Source organism: Agrilus planipennis, unplaced genomic scaffold, assembly GCF_000699045.2.
Source record: "Agrilus planipennis isolate EAB-ADULT unplaced genomic scaffold, Apla_2.0 scaffold88, whole genome shotgun sequence".
NCBI classification, from domain to species: Eukaryota; Metazoa; Arthropoda; class Insecta; order Coleoptera; family Buprestidae; genus Agrilus; species Agrilus planipennis.
In genome coordinates, this window is record NW_020438872.1 from 985,574 (window position 1) to 1,004,331 (window position 18,758).

Here is an 18,758-nt window from a genome sequence, read left to right on the forward strand (position 1 = left end):
GTCATTGTTGGATGTCCCTTTCAAAATCCGATGAAGTTCCTTAAAATCATTTTCAATATCTCTCATAGTTTCGATGATACCTCTGGCAAGAAATTAAATGCTTTCCATGCATACAATTTTTAGGAAAAGAATGGAATAGATTTTTAAAATTTTACGCAAAATTATTCACTGCAACAAATACATTTTATATATAAATGAAAGTTGAAATATATTTTTTCAAATAGAGTTGCATTAAACTCTTGAAAAAGCTTTGTCAGTAAACAATTGTCGTGGGTTATAAATATAATTAGAGTTAGAGTTATGAATTTTCACCAAGTACCTAAATGTCAATTTCATCATGTATTTGAAACTACAGGATGTACAGTGATATTTAATTTCAATAATAATCCATGCTATATTTCATACAGTGATATGAAATAATATTTGCCCCTGTAATATAGAACAAACAAGCTGTTTTCAAATTGCCCACTACTGGTTAGGTTGCAATTCAAATAGAACAAATATGCATTTGGATTAATGAACTGCATGATTAATAAAGCACTCGTGCCTATGGACCACATTAAATCAATAATTGAAACATCATTTGAGATGGGCAATTAGTAGTATTAAAGCGACTAAGTGGATAACTAGACACTACTTAACCTTAAATTTTATTTGCTAATTCTATCTCAATCAGTCATGAAATGCTTTTTATATGTAAATTACACTATAACCATAAGGCGTTCCTTACAAAACCTAATCTAGGTGATGGTAATGCCAAGAACGAGACCTAAAGCTCCCTTGTTCTCAGTTAAACTAAGGATACTGTACCTTAACCATACTCTATCAAAAAGGAAAATCAAATTTACAAAGCCCTAAGTGCTAGCAATGCCAAGAACGAGACCAAAAGCTCCATTGTTCTCAATTAAACTGACGATACTTTACCTTAAGGCATACTCCATCAAAAGGTAAAATCAACTTTATAAAGACCTGAGTGCTAGCAAACCCAAGAACGAGACCTAAAGCTCCCTTGTTCTCAGTTAAACTATCGATACTTTACCATAAGGCCTACTCCATCAAAAACTTTACAAATACCTAAGTGCTAGTAATGTCAAGAACGAGACCTAAAGCTCCCTTGTTCTCAGTTAAATTGACGATACTGTACCTTAAGCATACTCTATCAAAAAGTAAAATCAACTTTATAAAGACCTGAGTGCTAGCAAACCCAAGAACGAAACCTAAAGCTCCCTTGTTCTCAGTTAAACTGACGATACTTTACCTTAAGGCATACTCCATCAAAAACTTTACAAATACCTGAGTGCTAGTAATGTCAAGAACGGGACCTAAAGCTCCCTTGTTCTCAGTTAAACTGAGGATACTGTGCCTTAACCATACTCTATCAAAAAGTAAAATTAACTTTACAAATACCTTAGTGTTAGCAAAGCTAAGAACGAGACCAAAGGCTCCCTTGTTCTCAGTTAAACTGAGGATACTTTTCCTTAATCATACTCTATCAAAAAGTAAAATCAACTTTACAANGGGCAACTTTGATATTATTTATTCACCCTGTATGGGCATTACGTACGTGTGTATGTTCCAGTTAAAGAAATATCTGAGACCTTTATAACACCAGTCAAAAGAAGTAGAAGTAAAGAAGGAAGTTTTGAAATGGCAACTGCTTTGGGTGAAGGGACAGTTGCGAGGTCTAAAGGACGGTTATACAGAAAGAGGAGTGGAGCACTTGGGATTCGCTTATCACCTGATTAACACTCGCATTAACACTCACCATGCGAGTGCGGCGGAAGAAGTGTCTTAACCGCAATTACTGACTATTCATAAGATGATAAGAAGAGACGAACGCAAGCGCTTGCTTACTACCAAAATTTCGTTCTCTTGTTGAATTCGGCAGACACCCTCAACCCTTCGGATTTATCAACATCAGTTCATAAGGTTGCGCGCGCTCTCATTCAGAAACTTTATCAGAACGGTTTTCTCTTCTGTGCCAATCATCCTCCGACGCGCGAACCATTCAAACCAGTAGTCAACCAACTACTAGATCTATTCGAAAAGAAGACTCTGTCCGTCGCGTATGATAAGTTACGAAATTTAAACAAAAATCAGAAATACTCAGCCGATGTCGAGGCGTTTATTCAACCAAAAACTGATACCGCGTAAGTTATATTTGCTTGCTTAACTTTGCATGTTGGAAACTATAAAATAAAAATTAATTCGTCGGCAACCCAACTTGGTTGCTTTAATTCGTTTACTACTCTAAAGAAGTTTTATAAAACTTTTTTAACTTTTAAACACCTTGCAAAGGTAATTTTATTATTTTGCGAACTATGTCGAGTCACTTTAAAATTACATACTAAATACTTGAAAAAGCACTTTACTAAAGCTAAATTGTTAAACTATTCAAAAAAAAAGATCTATTCGAATTTTTGGTTGTATTAAACCATAAAAATATTATATGTACGTAATAATTTCAATGAGAAAAGCGCGAAATGTACAAGTGATTTTGAGATTGTAATAAGCACTGTAGTAATGTTAACTACATATTAAAAGCTCTGCTATAGAGCTTTTCAATCACCAAACTGAAATATCTAACGATTGAATACTGTTGTTGTTATTTTCAAAAAGTTTTATAAGTGAGAACGTCTTTCAACAAAAGTGTTTATTAGATTATGAGTGCTTCTCTTATTTATGATTAGTGAAAGTTGAACAAAACTAAAAAGACTGTTTAAAAATAAATTTTGGCACAGTCTTCTGCTTTATGATTATATTGTGATATAACAAACAGTTTGATGACATGTTAAATTTTGTTTTATGTATTTAGCATATTAGATATTGAGTACACAACGACAAATTTGCTATTATTGTTTAATTAAAGGAAATAAAAAACGATTACATCAAAGATTACCACACAACATGCGATGCATCAATTAGAAAAGTTTATCGACGGTAATTTTTAAATTTTTCTCGGTAGTAGCAATTTAATCTCATCAAACTATAAATATAAATCGTATGCTCGATAAAGTACTAAATTTCTCTTGTAGCTCTGCTTTTGCATGTGTTGTATGTGTGTATCTGTATGCATCAATGGATAAGCTTAAAGGTAAACTTAGATCATAATAGGTTAACTTTATTCAAGCGGAAGTAAACTAATTCTTATCTTAATGGATGATTTGAAAACTGATTTGCATCAAACTACGTCTCACCATATTTTGAAAGCTTGTAGTTTAGTTAACTTCCAACCTCGAAGGCTAGATAATGGGTATCAGTTAGCTAAAACCATAATACATTTTGCAAAATCTCATAACGACTTGTTTAAAATTGTAATTGCTTTTTTGATGTTTCATACAAAAACAAACATCACCGGTGTGTTTATTTTGAATTAGTTTTTGAATCCAAATGAAAATTTTTATTATTGGAAATGGAAAAAAAACTAAAGAGAAAATATCATGCTTCCATTGTGGGAAAATGTCTAAAAATATTTTTGTATATTTATCTGTTTCTTATTAATTGATACTTAAATACGACTATAAATAAATGTCGTAATTACAAACGGCTGAGGTGGAATTAATTATTTTCGGATGTCCGGGGATGACGATTAATTTTGAAAAAAATCTCTGTGAGAGATGATCCTGTTTTTCTATTCGAAAGCTTAAGAAGGAATTCGTTTAATCCTGTTGCAATGGTGTCTCAGCAGGTAGCGTATATTGGTAGGTAGCAGAGTGAAAGAATATCGGGCATTTAATTTCCCAAAACGGTTTTTCGGGACCCATCTCTTTTCCGAAGCAAACGCATATTAATAAATAATGAAAATGGAAATTGTCGATAGCCCTGTGAGAAGACAACAAACGAAACTTACAACCTTTTTTTAAATATAAATAACCCAGAAATTTATCGGCCCCGAAGAGGAAATAAATACATCGTTTTGATACATCCCTGAACGTTAAATTAACTGTTAAAAAAACGGCGAGCAACAAAGGAATTCTTTTTACAAAAAACATAAATATAAAGAGTACACGGATGATGAAGTAGAGAAATGTAAATTGGGTATACACATAGGATAAAGAAGAATTTTCAAGAAAGGAACAGTTTTCATTTAATTTTCAGAGAACGCTAAAGCCAACTTTCTCTGTAAAACTAGATTCTAAAAAACTACCTAATATTTACTAACAATATTTTATAAATTTTGTTCTAGATTACATATTACACAAAAAAGGCCTTATACCACAAAAATAAATTTACAAAATTAAAGGTGAAAATTTGTTTGAATGGAATTCAAACCGCATCCGAATTTAATTGCCCTATTAAGACTGCGGATACCTCATTTCAATCTTATTATGCTATGGTCTATTTAGGCTGATCTGGCCCTAATATGGATACCTTATCTGAACCCTTTTACACCCTACCGCCTCATCCGTACCAAGTCCGGTTGCCTGATAAGGCCTAAGTATTTCAAGGCGTTATATTTGTGATCCGGTTCAAATCAGGAAATTTAATTATGTAACTACATCCGGATCAAGCTTAATATAAATGCCTGATTAGGCCCAAATGTTTTAAGGCTTTAGATTTGTGATCCGGGTCCAATCAAAATTATCGTTTCCGGATCCCGAATGCCGAATAGGGTCCTGACCCCAGCCCTAACAAATTTAAAGTCGAAGTTATAAAATAATTCGTTTGGTATTGGATATTTTGATTATATTTATGTCAGGAAGGTGATTATTGGTAATGCAGAGAAATTCTCTTTTTAATAGATCTACGCCTTTGGCCAATGTATACCTATAAATGGCAAGAATTACAATATAAGCGATTAATAAACAATATTCTACACAAATTAGTGAATCCAAATGATAGTATTGTTAAAACGATTTAATTACTCTCTAGCAAATAATAATCCCCAATTTCATAACTAAAGTAAGTAATTCGATGATGTTGAAGGTGTTAGCTTAGAACTATACGTTTCACCACTAGCTACCTACTTACGCGAACTTTCTAGACGTTCTCTTAACTTCTTGAGCATGTAACTCTTACGGATTTACATTTAAACGTCGATATACCTTCAACCATTTGTAATCTTGTTCATAACAAAAGTTTAAGGTCGAAAATATTTATTTGAATCGAAATCAATTAAACCGGTACCAATTGATAAAATTTCCCGAAATTCGGAAATTTAATTTCCCAATGCTTTGTATTCACGAAAAACGTACGTATATAAGCTATCTTTGGATCACAATAAGGTCCTTCCGACAGAGCAAATATTTGCTAGAAGGTTATTCGTTTCAGCTAACTTATAATTTACAGAGAAACAAGAAGAATTGTTATTGCCATTCTATAACAGTCGGCAGGCACAGAATGGGATTCCTCTTCAAAACGTTGTCATGTTTGAACAGGTACCTATATACCAGAATAGTTAGTTTTGTCGCGTATGGACTTTTACAGACCAAAGAAATTGCAATATCGGGTTGATGAAGTCCGTGCCTGTATTTGTAAACAATCCCATCAATAACCAATTAAAAATAATTAATTTTTGTATCTAAAATAAAAAGTCACTTTAAAAGTCTGCCTATACCACATGCGAAAGAGCGGACGAAATCTATGCGGATTGCCCCTTCCTAGAAATTTGTGTGACAACATTCAACATTTTCGCATTCTGTGTACAAAATTAACTAAAAACTTAACAATACACCCATAGAAGTGGAATATTTTCCCTAAATTTAAATGGAATCATCCTTCATATATGGTCTATTCAATAAAACAATAATTATTAAAATCGATTCACAATCGGCGAACGAGTTGCGTACAAATCAGAAATCCATACGCACAAAAACAAGTTAGGAACAATTCCTTTGTTTAAATACAATCACTCGGCGATGCGGACTATAACTAATACTCAAATAATACTAATTAAAAAGTTCGAAGAACAATTAAATAATGTGGATTACACACCCATCGTGTTAGATAACATTAATTGGTGTTTATTTACAAAGGTACTATTGTCCACAACTAGGTATACAAAATATAGTTTGTAATTAGATATGGCTACGGCTATACTATTTAACAAGCGATATGTGATATTTTATATAAATTGGCGTGAATTAAAATTTGAATAGTTGTTGTTGAGGGAAATTGTTGGTATTTGAACCTGGCCTCTCGCAGAATTCGCTTGATGACAATCAAAGGCTTTGTTGTTACACTAATAATGCATCAGTTTTACTATTCTGATATAATTATCAAGGGAATTCTATTCACTAGAGATACNATGGTTGATGGAGAATCCGTTAAACATGTGTCAAAATTGCAACTTGTCCTCTATCATGTTATTAGCGAAAAATCTTCATGAATTTAGATATCAAATTTCTTACGTAGACACGGTTGAGGTTTTCATCGGAATGCCTTCGATTAAAAATTCTTGCAATTTCTCGAGCCATTTCATTATCCTTAAAATACAGACTGACAATTTCAATTATCTCTCCAATATAGCAAACGATAATAATTTGGATAATGTGCTTCAAAATTAATCATCAATAACAAATTAATAATCAACACCTTCTAGATAATTCTAATAATAAAAGAGAATGATGTCCATCTCTTTTTTTTTTAGTTCAAATATCCAATACAGTCTTCACTGATTATTTGAAATCCTTTTTGTCCATTTACTCCACCTACATTTGCGGTTGAGTTTTCAGATTGATTTTAGCGCAGAACAAAAAAATCTTAGTTTGTTTGTAAAACGAATCGATAGATTTGAGATTCTTGATTTGCCACCCCGTATAGAACTTACATCCATGAATTTACAATCGAAAGATGTGTTTTAGATGGAAAGTTTTAAATTAATATTATATTAATTAATTACAGTAGCTGAATGTCAGTAGATAAAATTTAAATTAACGAAAAACGGAAATGAAAAAAGCTCACTTTTTCCTTGCAGATACACACGTTTACAAATCAGTTTGCAATATATGTACACACATATACGAATACACATGTATATTGAGATTGAGAGAAGATATTTCAATCTGTGCGGCGAAAGCTAGCACAAGAATGGTTCTTCATTCTAATTCCCATTTCCGTTCGCAATGAGCTTTGGATGTTGACAAGTCTTATCTCTTAGATGCCGATGCTGTGTTATATTTGTTAGTAGCGCCGAAGCGAAGACGCAGATAACATTATTCACACGTTGCGTCCATGTTCTACATATCGCGATAACACAGGGGAGGGTCACCTAAGCAAAATTCTCTGTAAAACACCGACTAATCGAACAGCATACGTTCAAAAGCAAATCACTGTTTTCGAAAATTCACACACACAAAGTCCATGTTAAATTCTATCTTAGATCGCATGCGAAGGGACGAGAATAAAAATTTTAATACCCTACTCCTTCTTCACTTTGCTTACTCAACCCGGAAAGAATACAAATCTAAATCGCCAAAATTGTAACTGCTTCTTATTATAAGTTTATAAGACAGTTTAGTTCTTCAGTAACGTCATCTTTTGGTACTAAATTCTACCTACATATGAGCCAATTTCGATATTAGTTATTTTGATACCAAGCGAATAAACTTTACCACTTCATAATTTCTTCGATTTTCGTTGAATTTGAACTTCTCTTCGTGCTCGGTTATTTCTATTGACAGCAAACAGGAAAACATTAGCAACTGGAAGATAAATTCATAAAAAATGCCAAAACGGTGGTTGTTTCTCTAAATGCTGTTAATAGTTCAATTCATATCCATAACCTTATCTTTTGGTTTGGAGTTTTGACTCCAAGGATAACGATATGAAAATGTCAAACAAAGAAAATTTATAATCGCCTAATTATTGCTCATTACAATTGTTTGGACTTTTCTTACTAAAGATCTCAATTTCTCTTTTTCAGCTTTCTGTTTTCGAATTGTTCTAAATTCCTTGCTGATTAAATTACTGAAATGGGACAGATCAAAGTGCAAAAAGTATTAGGAGAAGGCAATATTACAAGATTTGTAGTTATCCATGCATCCGCTGAACTTACTGTCAATTAAAGGTGCAAACGGTATGACATGTTCACAAAGGGTGCTGCTACATATCCTTCCGACAGGGTTTACGTAGTTCTGCATGTGAAACTGTCACTCGGATCAGTATTGATCCATACCGAAAGGCTGCTTCCTTTGCAATGGTACATAGGCTGGTGGTGGTTTACCTTAGAGAATATAGGGCACTTGTACGCACAGGATAACACACATGAAGGAAGTTGTTTCTTCAAACGAATTTAAAAGATTCGAATTGGTCCTTGAAGCATTTGATATGAAGGATGAGTGTCCATCGCCTTTGTGGTATAACCTCGTAATTGAGGGGTCCGAGAACTTTTTGATACGAACCTTGTGCGTTTAACAGCAGAATCAATTATCTAATTATCCTTGGTGAGGATGCTTAAAGTAATTGTCTCTTTAGGACAAAGCAAAAAGAAATCGTCCCCAAATTAAATTCACGGGTATAAAAATTTCATTAATGGTATATTATTGGTTGAATCGGAAGTAGTTCGGGGAGATCTTTTCCGAATGGCTTCCCCCTAGTGTCGGCTGATTCGAGACAATGACAAATTATTTCAAGGCATCGCAACGCTATTATCCCGTTTCTAAACTCGAATACTTCCTTAATTCATTGGTCATTAAGAGTGGTCGGGCATTTGCGAGCACAGCTGTACTGATGATCTCTGCTTGTGGCATAATTCCAGCATATCTAGTTAGCAGCAGCGGTGCAGCGCAGGCATAACACCGCCAGCTTCTGCTCTAATGCGTCCAATACTGCCTTTCTCACCCGAGCCTGCACCCCCTCACCCCCTTATTACACTCTCTCAAACTGCCTGGGTTACTTTTTTTTAACCGATTATAAAACGGGTAATTTACTCAACCTTTTAATAAACCAAATATGCCTATTATGTAGGTATTTGTAGCGGTAATAATTTAAGACAAACCGATAACATAAGTAGTTAACCTTTAACATTATGTATTTTTTAGCATCAAAAGCATATAATAGCCTCTTTACGCCCTTATATGGGTCCTATCACAAAATCCGTTTTTAGCTAGCGTCTTCTACCTATGTATAAACTACCTGCCTACCAGATTTCAACTTCTTATGTCAAGTAGTTTTCGTGATTTCGATTTTAGTCAGTGAGTGAATGAGTGACCTTTCGTTTTTTTTTTATATGTGTAAGTAAAAATTTAAAAATAAACTCTTGTTCTGGTCTCAGAATGTATTGAACAGTTCTATCTTTAATATTTTAACGTCATGCGATTAAAGTGAAAATGGTAACGAACTTAAAAAGGACAAGAAAGTATTTTTCGGGTGAAGATAGTTAAAGATGTTGCCTGTTGGCGAAAAATAAGATGGTATGTCGTACGTAGGAAGAAAGGAAAGATGCGGAAGTACTACGTCTGGCCGCTAACGACAATCCAGCAGAATTCGCGAAGCTACTGTGTTGTTCACTCCCGCTGGCTGCTATTAGCCCAAGGATGCGCACAGCTAGCGCAAGGACAATAATTTATATCTTTCTGCCATCGACTTCGCCGTTGATATCGCCGCAGCAAAAGAACGAGCAATGAACCGAAGAATGAATCAAGTTTAGACTAACTCACGCCCGCTATGTTTTAACAGCCACCATGGCCAATAAACCTAACCACATAACCTTTTACACCATGTACTATTACAAACTATAATCATTCTTTTGCGTGGTACCTATATTTTTGTATATAATTTCGACCAAATTTAGATTTAGTTTATAAATTAGATTAACCGATTTGAATTGAACATTTAATAAACATAAATACAACTAGATTATGCTAGAATATATTCTAGATAAGATTTCCCTTAATCCTCAAATTTTGCTCCCTTTGTGTAGTGCGTAAATCCTACATTACAAGGGGACTAATTAATTCAAAACAATTCGGCAAATTAAGTACAATAAGTGTAATTAATTATTAATAAGCGTTACACGGTGCCTAAATACAGTGCCTATTTTATATTTAAAAAAGAAGGACTAACTGTACGTTATGTATGCAATTATGGATATTAAACGCTCGGCTTGCCTTTAGTATTTTGAGACATTTTCACTCTTAATGCTATTTACTCGAATCTAATGAACAACAACAGTTTAATTTCTAGGTGCATTTCTAATAACATTTAAATAACACCTGCCGGAAATAGAAGCGTTATACGTAAAGAGAATTTGAATTTCTCGAAAAGAGCCAACAAAATCTTCATTTAATTAAGTAGCTTAATTATTTGCTTATGATGTTTTGCTGAATGGTTGACAAGTTTATGCACGCTTTGGTTGTAGAAGTTTACGCTAGCGCTGACATTAAAATGTGATGGTATTTATGTTTTCTTTTCAGGCGGTCTATGCAAACAAAAGATGAAGTGGAAGTGTATCCTGGGGGCAATTCTACTGCTCACCTTGCTTATTAACGAAGTGGAATTACATGGTAAGTTGTTACAAATAAGTAAACGGAATTCAGCAATTCAAACACTTCTATGAATATATCAAAGGCTGAAATTGGAATTAGCAATGGAATAATGATTAGTTGGAGAAGATGTAACGATGTGCGCCATTTATTTTTCTTGTGCGTTAGAGAGACTCTAATTCCTGGGAAAACCATCAGCATTCCCGGAATTATACCCTAATTTACTTTAAATTGCAAACGAGATATAGAAACAGGGTAGAAAGACAAATCCTCACCAAACACCTACTATTGGGGTTAAAAGTACGTAAAAAGATAAGGGAATATATTATATATACCTTACGCAAGCAAATGTATGCCCAAATGGTTTCCACCTCCGAATATCTCTATCATTTGATATTTTAAATTTAACCAAGTCTCTGCCACCCTAATATAAAGGATAATTGGTCTTATCACAACACACCAATGTATGTAAATGTTTAGTTACTTTAAATTAGCGGTCACCCTTAAAAGTAATCACTTAAACATTCTCTCCGCCTAAATACGACATTCACAACAACAAGATTTAGTTGAAAATAGAATACAGTACAAATTACAATAACTACTTGTGAGATAAAGAAGTAGTATTATCAAAGCAACAGAGTACAAGTAGAATCTTTATTCCAAAAACTAACATAAAAGAGGCATATTTCTTTCAATTTTGAGGGTTGCTCAAAGGGTATCTTTTCTAACGATAGTCCACTTACCCAGTTGTACGAATTTATCATAATACAGAAGAGTACACATTTAGTAAAACAAACAATTCTTAGCATTGTTTCCGTCTTAAAACTACGATAATTAGGTACTTGATATTTGAAAAATCTTCATGCTATCTTGACCAAAACAATAAACTCTTAAAACTGGATAAATATTAAATTTCACTGAAAACTCTTCATGCTTTCTTGAACAAAACAATAACTCCTTAAAACTGGATAACTATAACATTACACTGAAAACTTTTCATGCTATCTTGACCAAAAACATAAATCCTTAAAACTGGATAACTACATTATATTTCTAATTAGATCTTTACAAGTTACCATAACATCTTGAGACAAAACACAATAAAGAAAATAGAAACAATTGAATATGCAATTTTACTGTCTACGTCTATTGTCATTATTTTTCTTTAAATAAAAACACAGTAGAGTATTAATAAATAAGTCAAAAGATAACTTCAGTGGCTTCTTATGACAATAAGTGAAGCAAGCCATAAAAACAAATTCAATGCAGAACAAAATCAAACGAAGTCTGACTTTTTACAGAATTCTAAGTAGTCTAATTAATCCTTTGAATAATTATCCACTAAACTATGTTCCTAGGTAATATAATTACAAAATAGCGTTAATTGTAAAATAAAGGCTCGGTTATTACTCAAGTGATTTTAACTACTCGGTTACCAACTAATAATATTAGCAAGTTGTTTGTATATTAAAATCAAATAGCGCTGATATAGATATAATGTGAAAGATCATTAATTCTTGAATGCATCAACTACCCCAGAGTCCAAATATACCCTCTGTTTACCTTTAATTATACTATATCCAAGCTAAACACAAGTGTTTTCTAAAAATCCTCGTAAATTGTTGTACTTCAACTGAGCTTTTTCTATGGATTTCTGCCAAAGGCCTAACAGTAAAAAAATTGGTAAAGACGACACCCATTCGAGAAATATTTTTATTGGACTAGATGCATTTAATAAATTATACCTAAGTATATTTGCACGATTAATCAGTAAAACATCTTGTAGAACCTTTCGTTGAAATCCTATCGATAATTAATTTTTATCTTTGGTGCATTTAATTCTGTTGTTAAATAAAATAAAAATTTAAGTTATTCTTAAACTATACATTTCATTATTTATTATAAAAATTTTAAAAAGTTAATAACTAATACGGAGCAGCCTACCTTAATTTGATTAACCCAAGGAATAATGCATGTATCTACAAATTAAATTTTTAAATTTTTTAATTGGAATGTAGATTTTAAATTCCTAACACAACCGCAGTAACGCACATAATTAAAGGTCATGTTATTTGTTTTTGTAAAACATTTTGTAGCAGGAGGTTAACAACATTCTCGAAGAGAGTTTTCCTATTAAAAAAGTTTTAAAAAAAATTTTTCGATGATGAAATTCTTTACTTCAAGAGAGCTTTTAATTACGATTTCCACAGGGCAAGTTTTTTTTTTAATTGCTAATCATATCTATCAGTTAAGCGCACAAAAATATTTTTATTAAACCTATAAAACTGCGAATTGAAGTCTTCTTGCTGCTCTCGTTTTACAGGTATTCCTAACGTATGATCTAATAATGACGAAATAGAAGTGAATATCGTTTTCTATCTTATGGTATCGGTCCCTATCTTTTCGTATCGTTGGTAACCATCGCGCGGCATCCGAGACAAATGCGATGTCGCGCCCTCTAACATAAATATCGCAGCAGCGGTGTGCTCGGAAGTGAAGTTATTATGGGGGTAAACTCCGGCCGACCTCGCTACCCTGATACAAATTACGAGCTATTAATCTCCGCGTACTAATTATGAGTGTATGTGTTTAGAGCACTTGCATCATTAATTAAAAGCATTAACACCTTGAGCTCTGATGTGTGACCGCTTGCAGCACTAGTTAAACGGCCCATTCTTTCATCTCTTTAACGGCAACAATTACCTTCTTCTTGTTACTGTAATGAACCTAGACATTTACAACTCAATTTAACACGTATTAACATACCTATCATACTGATGTACACTTTCATTCATCTCCAAACGTATATACAATATTTATATTTTATGTATACTTTTCATTGAATTGGTATATATATATTCATCTCCGAACGCTAACGAGTGCAGGTTATTACTACGTACTAGTTGTTGCGAAGGTCACGGGTAGGTATGCGTGTTTCGCCAGTTGATGCCTGCAGTGCCTCCAGATGTTACCCTTTTAATATTAATATACTAATCAGACATAGTGTACATTCCTATATGAAAAACTCGAACGGAAAATACTTCTAATCGCAAATTCTAAAGAGTATATTAATTTCCAAGCCTACATATTTGCGTCCCGATTTATACGTTATTAATAGTTAAGTATGTACATATATAGTAGCCATATTGAACGAATAATCCCCGTCTAGACATTATCCCTACAGAATAACATATTTTACTAACTTAATAGGACATTTTTGACTACTTTTTACATAACACTAACAATAATGTTACGTATATTTTGTGTTTATGATTACAGTACGTACAGTTATCTGTATTGTACTTCATCAGTCTGTTATTAGGAATAAATATACTGATTGTTGGATTGGCAATTCTTGTCTTAAATGAAGAAAGGAAGCAACATGCTGATGTAAAATAAAGTTCACTAGATGAAAGGCGAATTACTTTGAAACTATCGCAATACTTGTCTCAGTGCCGCAAAGATATTCGCTTAGTTCAATACATACACCGAAAACGCTGCGAATAGCGTAAATAATTTAAATGCACCATTTCGACAATTCTATCTCAAACCTTGGTTGTGATTTTGTCTAAAGTAACCGATTGTGATGTCGTGATGTGTATTTAAAATTCATATGTTTCATCTGGCGTTCATAAATAACATTATCAGATACTTAATAACAATAATTCGTAAACTAAAACCAAGAACTAATTAAGCAACATGACGACATGGATTATGCTACCTACTAATTTAATTTCCAATCCTGGCCCCTTGCAACAGTTGTGCCGACGGACGAGAGGCGTCTAAAATTATGGCTTCGACTTCGATTACCAAAGCTAAATTGGAGTTTGGAAGACTTGAGTACAGGGCCGTGATATGAAAGAACAATAAGTTGAAACAATAACTAACTACGCAAAATGAATGACAAATTATATTTGATTTTTTTTTGTTCCCGAGTGGAAAGTGGCGATTGCTTGTGCAGCCGTGCATTATTTAATTATATGGGTAGGTACCTAGTCAGCTATATGTGTTAAAAATAATAGAACGCTAGGCAAGCTGAAACAGCAAGATTTGGCTCCTTTCCCTACAAGTGCAAATCTAGCTTGGAGAAATTCGAAAAGACATCTATTGTAGCCCGGCTTAATTTGCCCCACCCAACCAGACAGATTCGGATCGAATTATCATTAGCATTAATTTCATGCGACTTGAGTAATTGAACTTCAACCAAATTATCAAATGACTTTCAGAACACCAGCCCGACTCGGAGGCGGCTATAGGAAATACTTACGCAGCGCTTCAGCTCCTTGAACCCGCCTACAATTAATTTCGACTTATTTTGCACTTCTCTAGCAATCCAAACATGTAAAGTGCACTCATTTCATTTTAGTTAATTTACAGCTAACTTTCCCAAAACTTTTCTTTAGCTTATTGGAATTCCACTCCTTTATAATCATCATCATCATCATCACCACAAGGTGATCACTCCTAAAACTGGTTGGACACGCACCTTCGCTTTTTCCTATCCTGAGTTAATCTTCGCATTTTCCTTTAATTTTACCACAACTTCAGCTATTTGTGGCAGTAATCTAGTTTAGATCTACCTCTATCCCTCTTAACTCCTAATACGTCTCTAAATAGTATTTCATGCATTCTTATTGACTTCCATGGTGACTCCTTTCTCCCTTATCCTACTCTTTGTAATACCTCCTCATGTCTAACCTTCTCTATCCACGGTATTCTCATCATTCTCCTGTAACACCACATTTGAAACGTTTCTAACCTCTATCCATCGTCTATGTTTCGCACCCGTACAGCGCTGCGCTCCAAACATATACCTTTAACAATCGACTTCTAAATTAACCATTCGCCAGCAAAGACCTGACTTCTTTTTATTGAAGGCGACTCCTTACTCCTTCTGTCATGACTTATCTGACTTCCTAGATACCGAAAATCAGCTACTTCTTCTAATTTTTCATCTTCTATATTTATATTCGCTTTTTGCCTACTTTTTCTTCCCTTGCATACCACTATTTTACGGACTAAAAAGTAACTATTTAATTAATTTTGCCTACACTTTTCAATGCAATTTTCATATAATTAGTTTCATTCAAAGTTCAAATAGATTATCATTTTCGTATTCATTTTCTGAAATAGATATATAGATAATCTATTTACTGCTTTCAATTAGACTCAGTTCTACAGCAACGTAAAAAGCAAGTTTGTACTTGACAGAATCTTGTTTTTTTTTGTTCACGGATGACGAATTTTTTAAATTTATCAACCTGCTCAAAGTTAATTTTTTAGCTTAAAAAGCCAAAAAGGAAACTGAAACGGCGGATTAAAGCGAGTACAAATAATTTGATGTCATCATGGTTAAATTGAACGACGTTTACTAAATGATTGAGGCAGGTAATTTTTTGTCAAGTGGTTCAACTATCTTTTACCATAGAAAAGTCTTTTCTGAGTAAATAAAAATGTCGAAGTACTTCCTTTTCCCAGATAACTTTTTCAGAGCTTTTGATCTTACCTCAAGCTATAAAATGTTTACGGTATATTGCAGATAAGCCTTATCTTCTAAAAGGTGAACGTTTTCAAAAGGAAATATATCCAAGCAACGTTTCGGCATGCGTATATAAATCCAATGTCCATAACGGACAGGTATTTAGTTCACGATTATTAGGAACGACTGATTCAATTCTTGATTTATTGAAAGTCCGTGTGAAGAAGACTCTTTCAGAAAAACGTTAACAATGTAAATTCCATCTCGCACGCATTGCAAACTCCTTTATAATTCTACCTATATTAAATTTTATCGAATAACGCGAAGGTGTTAGAAGTAAAAACTTTAAGAAGTCTGGGTAATAATTTCTTAAAAACTTTTCAAGCCGGTATCAAATAATGTTTTTCTGTGGCGAGTTATGTCTTTTTTGTAGAAAGCGAGACGTTAAAGGAAATTGTGTAAAAGTATGCGACGTCTGTTGAAAATTAATGTATCCTCTTGTGGCAGCTACAGTTAAGTCACGTATCCTCATTTTGAACAAGAAGCAACAGAAAAGAGCTTTTACCTCAACTAACTGCAAGTGGCTATAAGATCGCAAAAAATATGATTTCAAGATCATTAAAGAAAATTGACAACTAAGGAACTTTGATCTCAATTAACAACCACAATCAGCTGCCACATCTTTTACTTGTTTTCGACTGCACGGTCATGTATCTACATGGAAAAAGGTTACCAAAAAAGCGCTTGTGCTTTAGCGTTGGGGTTTGAGCTTTTTAGCGTGTGTTCTGACTACTGCTTCTGTTACTACTTTTTTTGGACACATAAAATAATTTGAATAGCGTAAGATAACCGATTCTAATATAAATACAACCAATATATGTATTAATGCTTACACTCACTGACATCGTCAAGAGCCAATAACATCATGTGACCAGTAACAGTAACCATTTAACAGTTACACGTTTACGATCGATGACGTTTCGTCACTTACCTACTTCTCTGTGCTAGAATCGGTTATCTTACCCTACTGATTTGTTATTAAAGAACACAATACCTATTAATTTATGGCTTTTCAGTTGAAATTTATCTTGTTTCTTTTGTATCTAAACTCTGAGAGTCATTTGAAGTAGAATTATACCAATGAGACAATTCGTTAGCCGATCTAAGGGTTATTTATGGGGTCGTGTACCCTTAGATATTAAATTTAAACTTAACCAGAGCTAGGATACAAAAAATTGATGTGTATTGTTTTTTTTTGGGTATGGCTTATACCAATCGTATTTTCTGTATTAGAAGCGAGTTCACTGTGATATTGGCTTTACTTTATGTAGAGTCAATGACATACATGAATGCAATCTCCGAATATTTTTACAGTAGTTCCAACGTAGGTAATGAAATAAATTTTATTTTGAAAAGATTACGATTTTCTGTAAAGCTGAAAGCGTGCGGCGAGTAAGAAGATTATTTCAACTAAATTAGTTGCAGAGTGAGAGTAATGAAATAGCCGACATATCCGTTAAATCCGTCGTGGCGGTTCTGAAAAGTTCTTGTATATTGTAAGCGGAAAATAAAACTCTGCCATATCTGGCATTATTTGTCGAGTCAGCTAGTGTCTACATCCTACTGTTGTTAATAGTATTGACACAGACCGCTCTACTTAAGGCCCAGTAAACAGTTCTATTGAAATGAAATCGAGATGTAATATTGTGTACATTCGCTGTCCTTTGTGATTTCCGCTGCTTATAAGCTAAAGATCCTCGCATTGAATGCACATAAAGACTCTCACATGGCGGATTAAGAGTACAAATCACTGAAATTGAAGTGCATTTTCTTTGTTATACCTTGTTTTTCGATGGCTTAGGCGCTTCTCACTCCTGCCAAATGCATATTTTCATATTAGTACTTATATAGAGTTATAAACTTGTATGTACCGTCATGGAGTCAACCATGTACAGCTCAGCGTAGAGATTAGAGAATTTATGAAAGGAATACCCGAAGAATTAGTTGCGCTTAAAGGTAATAATTGTAATAAAACTTGCGAAATGTGAATTAGACTGTACGTTAGCAATATGGGAGCTTTTTAAATTTTTAATTTTTAACTTACTATGTGAGAGTTTTCGCAATATGTCAATTTTGTGCGACATTACACAACTTTTAATTTAAAGAAGTTTTATTAAGAGCGATTTACTTCCATGAACATTATAATTTAATGAAGACAGCATCCTTTTTCAAATACGTTGCATGTGATTTATTACTCTAGAAAAGAGCAAGTTGTAACTGAAATTATAAGAAGAGATGCACTTTAGTTTTCCTGTGCGACCCGTGTAATCTCTTGTTCATTGGAGTAATAATTTCACTACGAAAATATAACTAACTGAAAATGGAAGCTATTACACAATATAATGTTCATTTCCTTTTGTTACGAAACTCGGTAAAAAGTCTTACACAGTATGCGGTTGTTTAGAACGTTGAGCCCAGTTAGTGAGATATTTAGATGGTTGAAACAGGCGCCCCATGGCGCTAACTCAGACCCAATCTCAAAATGCTCGTAAATAATCTCTAATAAATTACGCTTTCTAATTTTCACATTTTAAACGTACCTACATACGTAGCCGCATCAGAAAGTAAATATACTAAAATTATTGAAAAAAATAAAGACGTGCATGACTTTATTATCAAGTTATCGGGTTGTTCGGAAAGTCATTTCGTTTTTTCCCGACAGAGGATTTAATTGTATTCTTTTGCACCCAACTTCACATTTAAGCCGTATAATTTTTATATGCTTTGAGAGCTCATATAGCAAGGCTTGTGTGTGAAAAATTCCAATTAATTCTACGCAGTAGTTTTTGGTTGGT

General features: G+C 33.6%; 1 protein-coding gene and 1 long non-coding RNA gene across 3 annotated transcripts in view; one reads left to right on the top strand and one right to left on the bottom strand.

The window, feature by feature from the left end:
- The window catches only part of LOC112905810, a 51,755-nt gene that overhangs the window by 8,174 nt on the left and 24,823 nt on the right, over positions 1-18,758 (bottom strand). The gene's annotated exons all lie outside the window — the stretch shown is intronic.
- LOC108738258 (lachesin-like) overlaps positions 2,007-18,758 on the top strand; it is a 45,417-nt gene continuing 28,665 nt past the window's right edge. For both annotated transcript variants that reach the window (XM_018471608.1, XM_018471609.1), the window contains exons 1-2: positions 2,007-2,150; positions 10,356-10,445. In XM_018471608.1, the coding sequence (XP_018327110.1) occupies positions 2,114-2,150; positions 10,356-10,445 (127 nt within the window). In that variant the 5' untranslated portion in view covers positions 2,007-2,113. The remainder of the gene's footprint in view (positions 2,151-10,355; positions 10,446-18,758) is intronic.